Source organism: Pagrus pagrus (assembly GCF_965226575.1).
Source record: "Pagrus pagrus genome assembly, chromosome: 4".
Lineage (NCBI taxonomy): Eukaryota > Metazoa > Chordata > Actinopteri > Spariformes > Sparidae > Pagrus > Pagrus pagrus.
In genome coordinates, this window is record NC_140188.1 from 1,959,417 (window position 1) to 1,974,419 (window position 15,003).

The 15,003-nt window shown below is 42.5% G+C and overlaps 1 protein-coding gene across 1 annotated transcript in view; it reads right to left on the reverse strand.

The window, feature by feature from the left end:
* LOC311255720 (leucine-rich repeat and fibronectin type III domain-containing protein 1-like protein) overlaps nt 1-15,003 on the reverse strand; it is a gene marked incomplete at its 3' end in the record, with an annotated part of 276,352 nt that overhangs the window by 19,719 nt on the left and 241,630 nt on the right. The window contains exons 8-12 of the mRNA XM_084350369.1: nt 13,910-14,110; nt 10,785-10,951; nt 4,199-4,439; nt 872-1,084; nt 428-738 (exon numbers count right to left, since the gene is read on the reverse strand). Of these exons, the coding sequence (XP_084206495.1) occupies nt 428-738; nt 872-1,084; nt 4,199-4,439; nt 10,785-10,951; nt 13,910-14,110 (1,133 nt within the window). The remainder of the gene's footprint in view (nt 1-427; nt 739-871; nt 1,085-4,198; nt 4,440-10,784; nt 10,952-13,909; nt 14,111-15,003) is intronic.

Consider the following 15,003-nt stretch of genomic DNA (forward strand, 5'->3'; position numbering starts at 1 on the left):
GTCTGAAATGATGCAACAGATATCTGAAAAATGTCCACATGATGCAGGAGTGCAACTGTAAAGGCATTCATTCTTGGTTTGGATTTTTCCAGACTTGTAAATATCTGGAGCTAAAGATAATGAACTATTTACATCAACTTAAGAATAATCTCTTTTGCAAATGATAACAAGATAACTACTATATGTGTACATTTGAGGGGGGCTGTGGCTCAGGGAGGGCTGCTCCAGGGACTATTCAGAAACAAGATGGCGGCCCTAGGAGACCAGTGGCCAGTCCTTAATCTATTCACTCCGATGGGAAAAGCAAACGTGAGCACCGATTATTACCGATTCTTTCGTGCCATACACTAAATTAATTATTAATTAACGCAAAGCAGCCACATACACACACACACACACACACACACACACACACACACACTCTTACCTGTATATGAGTATATCGTCTGTAGAGCTGTTGTACTGGATCTGGTACATGCGGACTCCTGGTATGTGGTTCTGCGGGGGCCATCTGATGGTAGCAGTGCTGGACGTTAGATCCGACACGCTGACCCTCTGCTGGTCGGACCGCGCCTGACCTCCGCTGACGTTGGACTTGATAGACGTGGGGATGTCCGACGGCCCCGGGTCAGGGTCCAGTTTAGGGTCGAAGTGTGGCGAAGGGTTGACGACTAACTCGACAGGAGCGGTGGCCTCCCCAGCTGCGTTAGATGCTATACACGTGAACTTTCCAGAATCCTAGAAATCATCAGAAAAAGGAGAGGACCCAACATTAATCTTTGCTTTTTTGACCAACGGTTTATAAAATACATAAATAAATGAACAGACACACACATAAACATAGTCCATGAAAATGAAACTACGTCTCTACCTTGACCGAGGCCTTGAGGATGTCCAGCGAGCCGTTCTCGTAGCAGACGGTTCTGGTCGTGTTGCCGATCAGCTTTCCGTCAGGACTGACCCAATGTGTTGACGGCTCGGGATCTCCGATGGACTTGCAGCGCAGGCTCACCTCCTGACCCTCCATCACAAACATCTTGGAGGTGTGACGAGTTATCATCGGAGGCTCGCACACAAACTCCTCCTGTTAGAGCACACGAGTCACCATCATTCATTAAAACATTAGTAGAAAAGATGAAAGCTTGCTGAACGTTAATACATCAGCAGAATAAAACAGAAATATACGTTTGTCACATTTCTAAAAATGAATCTATTCCTACATGTTTTTATTAATATTTTTGGTACATATAATTGTTGAGTCATTTCTTTCACTTCTTTGACGGCATCTAGTTGTGTGTTCTTCCAACAGACTTTGAGGAGGAGTTCAATTGTTTACACATGAAGATTAAGCGATCCTTGAGTTTTTCAGCCCTTGCGATATTTAAAACCCACCCACTGGCACCTATAAGCCAGAGTAAATCCTGCCAAAACCCTGGTGAAGTATTATTGCTGGGCCAAGCAGGGCCAGCCGAGGCTTTACCAGGGCTTACTCATCATTCCTACCACTCAGGGCATCTCCAAACCTTTTTCTGGGTCCTTCTTGAGTCTTGTTACCAGCAGAGATGATTGCTGACCTGATGACCGCTGGGATGTAGCTTCAAATAAAGCACTACACTGCTCCTCTCAGTCTCGTATTACATTCTAACCCTCAATTGCTCCTGTGAAGCTCAGAGTAAAAGCCTGTGATTGAACCGGCTGCTCCCTGGTGTGTGTGTCTGAGTGTGTAGAGTGTGAACGTATGAGAATGTGAAGTCGGGCGTTGGAATGGAAAAGAGCATGAATACTCGTTTGGTCTTCATAAATATATGGTTTGTCAAGGTAACCCTGAGATTTCAACCAGACTCCACTTTTCTACCCGTTTCATGAGAGTCTAAACCTCTTGGATTTTCTTTTTCGGACGAGAAGCGGTGCAGATGCAATAAGCAGCCGAGCAGCGTCCATCGATTTCAGAGCAGGGATTCCCATGGCGGCCGATGGCTAATGTCTGACCTCTGATGGATGCAGTGGAAGCTCACTTGCCCTTGCAGTGGGAAAGAGGCTATTAACTCTCGGTGTATTAATAAGCCCAGACACTTTGGTGACACGGAGGTCTCTGGATCGACCTCTTTACAAGGCTAATCCTCTTATAGTGATCCTACAGCACCTCTCTGAAGGAGGTCCATGACTATTACTTGAGGTGAGGCAAAGGTCTGTACATCATCCTCTCTAAGATGATACAAATTAATCCCATCTTTATCTCAAGGTGCACCTCCACTTATCATCGTAGCTCTATAACGGCCCAGAGGGGTCGGCTGCAGGATATCTCCACGTGAGGCAAAAAAACCCTATATCATCCTCTTTAAGGTAACATCTTGAACCACAGCGCTTAATTCAGCTGTTATCCCTCCATGTTTGAGCGCAGCTCTGTTTTAGTACAGAAGCATTTTCTCAGCAGGTTTAGATGAAGAATACGTCTCTCAGCTGCTCCTCAACCTTTAGTCCAACACTGACTGCTAAACTCAGCAACACCACATCTGCAGTGGGTTTGCGTTGTGCTCTCTGAGCTGCTATATTATGCTTCTTAGTACATAATTATGCCAATGCTAATACTTAACTAAATATTCAAAGTAACGACTATCTGAAGTACAATATTTGCTTCTAAATTGTAGTGGAAGAGTATAAAGTAGCATAAAAATGGAAATACTAAAGGAAACCTTGAAATTGTACTTAATTACAGTACAACTTAGTTACTATTACAGTCTGTTGTATGATTTCAGTGTAAATGGGCTGAGCCACTGAGCTTACAACAGTCTGTAAACCACTAAATAAAAAAGTGCAAAAACAAACAACTCTTAACCACTAAAATGTTTCAAGGTTAAGTTTAACACTTTAATAGAGTGCAGTGTTCACTAAAGCATCAGGTTCAATAAATAACACCCATTCATTTTGACTTTAACAACACGTGAAGAGGTTTAACAGCCGAGCACGACGGCTCATTTTGCTCGTAAAGACAAAGTTTATCGATGTATTGATTGACAGTGAGATTGAGCGATCGGCTCGTGTTGTAGCTTCACGCTGAAGAACACGGAGACTGTTGGGGTTAATGTTTTCCACTGCTCTGCATGCTCATATTTTATTTAAACTGTTTTAATGTGCTGCTGCAGGTTTCCTTTGTAACACGTCCCCCAGAGACTTCTGGTGAAAAATAGCTGAAGTTCCACATTTGCAGTAATGATTATTTATCTGCACAGTCCCCATTAAATAGACCGATAAACAAATGAAGGTACGTACAGAAAGATAAAGACCAAACACATTTCTGCTTCTTCATTTTACCCTTTAATTATCTTCAACCACATCTGGGATATTTACTGTGATATACATCCCCTCTCTGTTTGTTCTACCTCAACAATATGACATAAGGCAGAAAAACATGATGAAATCACGGTTCTGATGCATTTTTGCATATCAAACTCGATGACTCCACACTTTCAGCAGACGGTTCACTCCTCTGTGACACCAACCATCTGCCCCACTCAAGTGTCCTTGAGAAATAAAGTGATCATGCATCCACAGAGGGCTTAAAGTTAAGACTGCAGAAAATCACATTTTGCAACATGGTTTAGCGGATTATGACGCCAAACACACAGAATGCAATTTATATGATCAATCTGATTAAATGATTCGTCTTTTATGTCTGTTTTCACAACACGTTCTCACTCCAAACCTGTCAAATTGTTAATTTGGTTATTTTTCCTTGATTTTTGTGCTTCTACCACAGACAAGTCTGCAAAGGATGTTTCATTGTAAATATAAATGATATGCCATTCCTGTGTTTTACTTCCCGCCTGGCTCGATGTGCTCTGTGCAGCTCGATGTGGCTTCTGCCCACTTAAATAACTTTTAAACACAAGTCAACCTACAGCCTCTAAATATCACTGGTGTATTCCCAGAGCGACTTTTAGAAAGGTCCAAAATTAGCTCTGTATCTTACTATGATCCTAAGTTGTTCTGTTCAACCATGAAAACTGAAAATACTTTGGAAATTAATGGATCCTTTGACCTTTGTTCATCTTGTATACAGACATTGTGTCATGCATTACTTTATCCTTTAGACGACAGCAGCTCTGCTCTGACTTCTCTATTAGTTCAGACAGTTTCTCTGTCTCTGATATTACTGTAATTTCAGTAATGATGTTGCTCTGTCGTCACTTTAACAAACCTCTTTTATGGTCCAGAAGTATTTGCCAGCCAGGTCTCTGGGTGAAGCGCAGGTCTCCAGGTCGTCCTCTCTGGTCAGTCTGCGAAGCCACACCAGCTCGCAGTTACAGTGCAGAGGGTTCCCACCGAAACTGAGCACCAGCGCCGTGAGAGGAGAGCCCTTCATCTTAGCGTACACCGGGATCCGCAGGAACAGCGGGTCTGGAGGAATCTTCTTGAGCTTGTTGGAGGTCATGTCCAGTCTGGTGATGGAAACATAGGGATCACTCAGTTAAGAAAAAACGGCATAGACACCCATCATCTTTATATTCTAGGGACCGTTGGGGTAAAGATAACTAATTAAACCAACTAAGGAGTGAGTCGTGTGGTAAAAGCTTTGAAACAGCTTGATCGATCAGTGGGAATCTGAGGTGGGCAGCCATGTCTACAGGTGAGATATAGAGAACGAAGGGCGAGATAGAAGAAAAGGCAGCGTTAAGAGAGAGAAAGTGAGAAGCTGTTCACGGTTATCCTCCCTCAGACCCCACATCTCCCCTGTCCCCTCATCATTCTTTATTCGATTGCAGCTGAAAGAATCATAAACGTCTCCTGAAGGTGAATAAATCTGAAAACTTTCCATCACTTTCACTTTTTTAAATTAAAAGTTCCTGTTAAGAAAAATACCTCAGTCTCTCTCTATCTTTCTTTCAGGCTGCAGTCGAGGTGTACCGACTGTTTTTCGGTCATATAAAAGTAGATCAATTCAATCATTTCTTCACTTTCAATTACACTTTTTTTTTTCCACAGCCACACTAACTTTGGAAAAGGAGGTGAGGCTTTTTCTTCACCAGCTCTATTCACATGCATGGAGCGGTAATATAATGGTGATTTAAAGCATGAAAAATCTGACTTGGGTTTAAATCATTCATGCAAGCACAGACTGTGAGGAAGAGAGACATGATGAACAGATTACTGCGTCGTGGAAATATCTGACTGTGGTCAGACGTAAACAGCCTTATTATTTCAACAACGAATCATTACACACTAATCAGAACCATCATTTTCTTTTAACGTCTTAGTGATAACCTAATGTTTAGTCACCGTTCACTGGGAGTCACAGCAGAACAAGCTCAGCTGGTATTTGATCGTCACCTCACTGAGGTCAACACGTGTTTCCAGGATGTCGTGGTGAAAAATCCCTTTAAACAACATAGTTAATCATGTGTTGTTGGCATTTCTGAGCTCAGTTTGTGATTTGCTTCTAGCCACAAACTCTGGTCCTCTTTTAGCTTCTGTTTTTTGTTTTACGGCACATTTACAGTTCAGTCTCTGCGTTTGCATTGGTGTGTTTGCTGTCACAAAAACATGACTTCAATTAAATTCAAAGCTCCCATCTGTCGCTTTTCAACAACTGGCAACAAAATCCATCCAATACTGAGGCCACTAAATGGCTAAAATGTCATATTATCAGTTTGTGTCTTGCATTTCGATTAATACATTTTCTCACACCAGTATTTTGTGTTTTATTTGGATATATTTGAAAAGAAAGTATCTGTAATCTGTTATTGTAAGGTATTTTTTGATGTATTTGTGCCCGTCTCTGATTGTAGATTAAGACATTTTTTATTCGGTCAAATTCTTAACGGTGATTAATCGATTAATCATTAACAAAATGTCAGTCCAACAACATCATGCAACCACCATCCTTCACAGGATCTCCAAACCCAACAATAAATTCAAAATAATATCTCTATGGAAGAATTAATAAACACATCTAATCATCAATTATCGATACACAGCAGCCTTCCTCTGTAGAGCCTCAACTGAATGTCAATTAGACATTTAAACACAAATGATGACAAATAACTAAAATGAGCCACAGAAATGACATAACTGCCACTTTACCAGCTGAATCACACACGACCAAAGCAGAAAACACAGATATGTTTGAACAATATAGCAAAACAACACATTAAACTAACATTTCAGTCCCACTGCACTGCTCAAGGTTTGGAAATATTACAGCTGAAAGAGGCTAACGTTAGCTGCATTCACGATGCTAACGCTGGTTAGAAAACAGCAGACAGTCCTCACACACCTCACCTCAGGACGACGTCCCACAGCGGGGTAGCACCTGTAGAAAACACCGCTGAGGGATCCACCGTTAGCATTTTTAGCATTTAGCCAAAGCCAGTGATCACCTAGCTTAGCTGCGGTGCGTGGTCAACAGGCCAGGCAGCCGCTAACGTTAGCTAGCTCATGTTAGCTCCGCTTCTTCTGTTATAACGTTAGCCACTTGTCGCTCCTCCGTCATGGAGTCTCTACTGTAGCTAGTTGCTAACTGACTAACAGATTTAATTAGTCTCCTTCTTCATCTTTCTCTTTGAAAACGCGTCATATCGGTGATGACTATCAGACTGTGACTCCAATTGTTAGCAGGCTACCTCGTGTGACGCTAGCACGCAAAGGTCGAAGGTCAAGGTGGAATATACCATTAAATGTGAAATGTGGGGGATAATAAAAATGGGTATTTAATTGAATAAGCCCAAATGTATATGTTGACATTTATTTTATTCATTGCAACAACAAAGGAAAATGTTTTAAAAATTAATAAAAATACTATAATTTGTCAGGAGTTGGTGCACACACACACTGCTCCAATGGCTGCTGTGTATGTAAGCACATATAGAAAACAAAATGGAGGCCCACTCATAAAAGCATGGTTGATGCTTGAATGGATAGTCTGTGTTGTTGTTGTGGCTGGTGTGTAATACAAAAAGCCAGCAGTAGCAGTGGTGACGGTGATAAAGTGAACTGCCAGCTGATCTCTACCTGTAAACACACCAACCTCTTCATCTGCTGAATCCCAGCGCTGGGCACCAAGCTTTACCATCTACTCACCCAGCTCTCCAAACTAATACTTCACTCGTTGAGCATTTTTATACTATATCAACTGTATCTAGCTTGTCAAAAGAAGGTTTTATAGCAGAAAACTTCTCTTAAAACCACCCAAATACTTAACACTTAAAAGGCAGAATATTATTTTCCATGCACACAAAAGAGGTTAAATACACAAATTATCAGCACAGGCCGATGCTGTCATGGAGCTCGCTGAAGCGTGCACTGATACGTCCCACAAAACCACTGCCATCCGGGCGAAATACCACGTTTTTATTGAGTGAAGAGCTGCTCTGTAGGAGAAGTTCAACCCGAGAAGAGCAACAGGCTAGTCGGGAGGAACTGCGAGAGCTGAAGAGGTCGGTCTGTTTACTGAGGAAACTACAGGTCACATCCCACAGAAGAGCGTCCAGCAGAGTCTCCCTCCATTATAGCATCAACCCCTCATTGCTCCATAACGCTGCTAGTGGTCAAAAACCTCACAGGGAAACTTTAAAAAACATGTTGGGGCCATTAGAGTTTATTCTGCCCCCTAGTGGCCAACACAAACTATTCATGCAGCTTATACACCAGAATAAAATGTTCCCTCATGTAAGAATGCGCTGTGAACAAAGAGCTCAAATATACAGGGTCTTTTGCTCATAGCGTCCGCTCTCTCTCCCTCCTAACATGCTAAATCTGCACCAGAATCAAAGATATCTGTATCCTTGTCAAAGGCACTCTGGCTCATATGTAGAAAATATGTATTTAAAGCAGAACTAGAGGAGGCTCGGACAAAACCATTCATCACAAAATAACACAAAATGAGATCCAACTGTGGACAAAGACTCCATTGTGTATTATTTGTCATTCAGCCACTGCAGCACCATCTCTGGGAACTGAGCAGTACTTTGTCCACCAAAACACTGAACCTGATAACTGGTAATAACATCGGGGAGAAACATTCACTGTTGTCAGCAACAAACACAAGAAGCTCCATTTTTCCCTCCGAAGTCCCTCCAGAAAACATTCGACAACAACGATGACTTAACAAGAAGTTAATAGCTGTTGAGAGCAGCGAGCATGCTGCACTTTACAAATTTCAATTATGTTACTTCATGGGCAGCAGCCTTGTGGTGTATTAATTTGTGAGTGTGTGTGTGTGTGTGTGTGTGTGTGTGTGTGTGTGTGTGTGTGTGTGTGTGTGTGTGTATGTGTGTGAGTGAAACGCTCACCTGTGAACATACAAATTCAGAGTTACACAAGCTGGTCCATAAGTTTTGTGTCTCCGAGGAGAAAATAACCCATTACAGCTGTTTTAATAAATGCATGACTGTTTCCTTCTTGCACATCAATTACTGTCGGTCGCTGGGACCTAAATTGGAATTGATTACTGTTAATGGGGTTCAAACTGTATTTTGTGGTATAGTGAACATATTCAGTGTTCTCATATCACCAGAAAACACTTTTTCAAAAGGGCCAAACTAGAAGAGCTGTACAGGGCAGACGTCAGGTAACGTGGGGGAACGTAGAAGATAGAAACTAAAACTAATCAATCATAATCAAACTACAAAAGATTTCAGAGTCAGTATATCAGGCTGTACACAAAGAGACTGGCATGAATGGCAGCTTGTTTAATAAATCTTGAATCCTCAAAGAGGTTATTGCAGCGTTTCAGGGTTGATCTGGGTTCAGTGTGATGTAGGTGAAGATGAGGCCCAATCTGAAGATCGCAGGTCACGACTGGACTCAACGGGAGTTAACAGCTATGAATTATCTGTGGACCTTGAATATAAGTAAGAGAATCATACATCTAGTCCTTAAGAGTCTCTCTTTTTCAGGATTTGGAAACGAGTCTGGCTCTGCTGTCCCGCTGATGCGAGTCTGATCGGATTAATGTTTACTCAGAGTCCACTGGGACCATGAATATTGATGAACATCGCTTGAAATATGCCAGAATTATCCCAGAAGCTAGTTTGCAGCGGTAGTCCCTGACCTGGTGTAAAGCTGGCAACCTCAAAATCAGCATAAAATAAAACATCAGTTGTGATGAAAGGCATGTCGATAACACAACAACAAATAAACACAAGCATGCACAGACACGACACGTGAGTCACAGGAAAACCTTTGCACAAGTTTAGGTCGAGCAGTTTGTCAGCATGTGAGTTGTACTGACAGACGTGAGTCATGAACTTCACAGTGTAGAAAGGACCTGATTGTAAGATGATGTGAAGCACCATCCAAACATCTTGTAATAAAACCTTAACAGCTTCCAGCGTTTGTTCTTCTTTTTCATTTTTTTATGAAGTTTTTAGATTTAAAAAGTTTGCGATCAAGATTTCCTGAGGAAAGAGACACGAGGTTCAGTCTAATCTGTGTTTGAGGCGTCAGTGTCAATAATAATAACTTCAGATACGTTTGAATTTGTCTCTTTTTTGTGTGTAAACACTCAGAGAAGATCTTTGAACAGAGTAAAGATGTGCTGAGCAGAGGAGCACCGGGTCGCTGTTTAAATCCCCATCCTGCCTGAGAGTCAGTGAAGGCTGTAACATTAACATCATCTACTATCGACGCGCCCTCGGGCGACAAGCTGAGCCCCCAGCTGCTCCAGTGGAGCTGCAGTACGGACCTGGTCGTACTGGGCTTCTCCCAGCTGTGCGCTGCTGCTGCTGAAGTGAACTCAGCCTCGCAACCTCAAATTGTTTTAAAGCGGGTCGGACCTGGAGGGATTTGCTCTGTGATTTCTGTTGTGTATCGTCTGAAACCTGGCGACAGCTTCAGTTTTATGTTTAATTGGTTAGAAAACGTAAGAGCAGCTCATCAGAGGGAACAAAACATCACTCAAAAATGATTTATTTTAATTCTGACGCTTCAGTCAAAATAACAAATCTGTAACTCCCAGAAGACAAAAAGCACCGAAGCTCTTTGATGAGGCTTTTATTCTGCATTCATTCATTAATTTATTCATGTTCGTGTCTCTGAAAGATTTAAAGTTCATGTGCAGAACTGCTTACATGTTCCTTCAGTTTTAATTATACCCATTTATTACGTGACTGAGTGTCTTCATGTATTTCTGAGGCTCATTCACAGCTCTCCAGTTTTTTGTCTGTATGTCTCTTATGCACCACAGCAGGTTTCCAACACCTGGTAATTGAAAACTCTTGATAACTACAGTATAACATATATCAGGCAGCTCAGGATCATGCACATCGGGTGATTTTCATACTTTAAGGCTGCATGGAGGAACACAGCGAACTCCACAGTAAAACAATCGATTGTTTAGCTGCTAAACGTTTCGACTTTCCTCACCAGTTGGTTTCTAACTGTGTCTGCGTGCCGCTCGGTGCTGAGCAGGTATTGTTCTGTGGGTTTATGAGAGCTTATTTGATGGGAAAAAAAACTGGCTGTGGGGTTCAGTGAAAGTGGCTGAGGCAGCATCACACAGTGCATGTGCTGCCAAACTACAACTGTGAGTTAAAGGAGGCTGGAAACATCCATCGTGCTATAAACATGGCTGTAGCTGTGAGTCATACCGCACCTCCTCAAACATCCCGCTGAAGTAGTCTTTTTACAACGAGGTCACGGCCGAGCGTTCAGATTTTTACTGAAAGTAACTTGAACTAATGGAGAGCTGCGTGAAGTTTGATTTAAAGGTAAAGGGAAGCACACACACACACACACACACACACACACACACACACAGGGTTAAAGAGTGATGATGTGATGCTGACCTGGCCAGTTTGTGCAGGTTGGAGAAGATCCCCTCAGGGACGCTCTCGATGAGGTTATGGTCGAGGCTGAGGGTGTTGACGCTGACCAGCAGGGCGACTGTCTCCCAGGGGATGTCCACCAGGTTGTTGTAGCTCAAATCCAAGTCCTCCAGTGTCTCCAGGAAGTCCTGCAAGAGGAGGGAGGACAGAGGAAGGGACTGTTCAGATCACAGATTCAACAGCCGACCCAGTCACCAAAACAAAATGTCAGAACATTTCTCATCCCATGTTTGTGGCGACAAAACCTGATATTTTTAACAAGGAGTTGGGACATTTCCAGGTGTTTTTGTAGCAACAAAACCGGATAGTTTTGATCACGTGTTGGAACATTTTCTAGTTGTGTTGGTCGTGATACATTTGGATACTTTCAACAAGATGTTGGGAAGTTTTCCAGCAATGATTGTGGCGACAAAAACAGGTATTTTAAGCCGAACATGAAACCTAACTAGACTAGTGCAGCATTGTCACAACATAAGATTGAAAAATGACACTAAAGAAATGCAAAGTTGCAACTTATCCAACATTTATTCTGGCAACTGGGTTGAGACAGCATAATATCTGAACTTTAAAGGCTTCATGTTTTCTTGTCTAACATGGAGGACAGGAAGGTAGACGACTTCAGAGAGAGTTAAAGACAAGACGACAGAAGAGAGAAAAAGAAAGACAGAGGATTGGTTCATGCGGGGTGATTGGTTAGAGAGAAAAGAAAAACACAGGGTCCAGGAGATGAAAAGAGAAACTCGGGGTTGGATGGATGGAGATAAAGGTGTTAAAGGAAAACAGAGAGAAGAAGAAAAGAAAGAAAGAGAAATAAAGGGAAGACCGGGAACAACAGAGAAGGAAAGAAAATGAGATCAATTACCCCGGTCAATGCTGTGCACTCAAAACATGTTGTTTTCTCTAATTGCCTCCATACAATTCTCATAATCAGAACACTGCCGAAATGCCACGAGTCAGCACACATTACAATGAGCAAAAATACAAAGAGAGAATGAGGAGGAGGGAGGAGGAGAGCGATAACAGCCTGTTGATCAGCTAAAGTGTTGTTGTCATCGCTGTAATTGCTCTCATAATTCACACAATCAGGACACTGTTTGAATGTCACACAATGCCTCAATTCTCATTACAATAATCTGTGCGTTATTGCTTTCTGAACCGAACAAATCTCATTTCTTAAACGACAAAAGAAACTTTTAAGAGCTGCGAGGACGAGTTCAAAGAGCTCTGTGAGCGGAAAAATCGCTTTTCTTAATGGCCGAAAATTCATGAGCGTCCTCTCGAGAGTCTGACCGGGCCTGACTGAGGAAAATGGGTCGTGTGTTTTTGCTCAGTTTCAGGGTGGATGGACGGATGCATGACACATCTGGAGCTGACATCTGGACGCTGAGGCTGTGTCAGTGTCGGCAGCTTAGGAAAATATCGATGACCTGTAACTGCTGTACTTTGCACAGAGAAACAAACCAAAACACCTCGAAGGTTAAAGTTATATGACATTTTTCATTATTTTTAGTTTTTACAGTTCACATAGTTTCATTCAGCAGAACTAAACTGATTCTTTAACTACATAATCTGCGACTTAGGAGTCAACACTTCTCAGCTGATCGCACTTCTTCTTTGTTATTTTCACGATCTAGTTACAGAAATAAAACGTATTCTTAGATATAATAACGCTGCAGGAGAGATGGAGGGAGAAATGGACGAGGAGAGAGTTGATAATAGTGGGTGAGAAATGAGGAGTGACGTTCAGGCTGAGGTTCAGAAGGTCCGCTCCATTAGCGGGAGCAGAGTTCACGTCTCTCTGCTTTCTCTTCGTGAAAGTCCTGCAGAGGTCTGAGAGTCCGTCCTGAAGGGACTCTGGTACTGAAGCGCCGGACTTTTAATGAGCAGAGACAGGACGGCTCCATTTAATGAATGAGGCAAACTGTTCTTTTTAGGGCCCGGGTTATTCAAGAGGTGTCCGGCTGAGCAGCGGAGGCAGACGGGGCCCCGATAATTCTGAGCCAGATATCTGGCGTCATTTCCACTCAGCACCATGACCCTCAGCACCAGGACCAGTCCGAAGAGCTTTAAATGACTTTGTGATAACTTTTTCAAACTGAGACTCTTGGCTAACGTCCAGCTGGGCTGGATGACGGTTTGTCGGCAGCACAGATCCAAAATTTAAAATATTTGACTTGTGAGTGTCCCAGTAGAGCTCACATCACACTACACACTGCACAAAAAGTATATATTTATTCTTTTTATGAAATATTAAAGGTCCAATTTGTAAGAAAGTTGATTTTTGAGTTTCATTCCTAATTCTCCAAACACTGACGCTCTGGACTGGGAGGTCGGGTCGGCCGAAGTTCAGAATTAGACTCAAAAATAAACTCTCTCTCCCCAAATAGGACCTTTAATTAAATACTAATTTAACGCTGCACATTGGTGAACCAAAACTCAATCTGCAGCTCCACAAAGATTAGTTTTAAATTGAAATTATACTTTATAACTGACGAAGGCCTGAAGGTAATTGGCTAATTTTCAGAGGTGTGAAAAGTTCACACATTGTTTCCTCCAGGAGAAGTTCAGGTACTTGTGTAAAAACAGACTCTGGTAAAAGTAGAAGTACTGATTCAACTTCTTTACTCCAGTAAAAGTAATAGAGTACAGGCTCTGACATGTACTCAGAGTATCAGAGTAAAAAGTCTCCCTCTGAAGGACATTTGTGGTCAAAGCTAACTGAAGCGCACGTCATATTAATATAATTCAAAGACTATTAAAGTTACAGGTAGATCCGATCCGTCTTCTATCAGTCTGGTGATGTTGGGAAGGCAAATAACAATAATCCATAATTCACCTCAGATGCATCAAACTAAAGTAACGAGGCTGTTTTGAAGCTGTGAGGAGGAGAAAGTTCAGATATTTGTATTCAGATGTAGAGAGGAGAAGTCAGAGATACTCAGGTACAGGACAGATACATGAGACATGTACTGAAGTACAGTAATGAAGTATTTGTACTTTGTTACTTAACTAACTGGTCCAACTTCTACATCAGTTGCATTCCTGTCTGAGATAAAGATCATCAGGTGTCTGATTCTCCATCGTACCTGAAAGGCTCCCTCTGATATGCTGTGCAGCTGGTTGTTGGCGAGGATGAGGTGCCTCAGGTTCACCAGGCCTTGGAAGTGGGAGTCGTCCAGGACGGTGAGGCGGTTGGCGTCCAGGTGCAGAGCGTGGAGATCCTGGAGGTCGGCGAAGGCGTACGGCCGGATCTGACTGATGGTGTTCCTGCTCAGCGTCAGGTGGATCTGGACGTGAAGAGGAAAAAGCAGATTATTGTGAAACTCTGACTTTGACGCTGCCTCCATCTAAATGACCCACTCTCTCCTCTTTTTAAACTTCTATAGGATGTTTTAATTTATACCAGCAATAATTCAGGAAGTGACTCTCTTTCTGTTCAGGGAGGTCAAAGGTCAGGCTGAGCAGATGAGTCATCACTCTGGAGATAAAAGATATATGACGTCTCGTCGGACACTCGAGGCTGTAGGGATTAAACCAGCCGTCAGGCGACAGGATGGCCTTGACGAAGCCACTCTGCATTAATTATAATATTCGTAATTAATACTCGAGTAATGTGGGTCAGCTGAGACACGGAGTTAGAGATGGTATCATCAGGAAATCCAGGATCAGTCCGGATATCGTAGGCAGATAAATACTTCACTCTACACATGATGGAGTACTATACAGTAGGTGTGAAGAGGAAGAAAAATATTCTATTAACACCCGAGAAAAGGTCGATCAGCACCCACGCGTTTGTGAAACCTGTTTTGGAGAAGCGCCGTGATAACCGGAGACATCTGTGGCGTTCTGTCACACTCGCCGCCGCAATGATTAAAACCTCATTTCCCACGTTGCCTCGTGTGTGAGCAAACATCATCTGCGCTGTTGTGATCACGCTGGAGAGGAAACTTATTTTTCAAACACTAAAGGAAGTCTCCAGCTGTGACGAGCGTCTCTGTTTGGCAATTAAATATCCTGATGTTGGTGCTTTTTTTTCCTTTCTGAGCTGCGTGCGGTGAAGCCCTTCACCTCCGTCACATGAGATCAGTGGAATTAATTGGTGAAATTTGTAAGATAATGTAGATTTTTCAGCTCCGTCAATATGTTGTATTGGAGGCAGCAGATGTTCCTTATGTTCTCC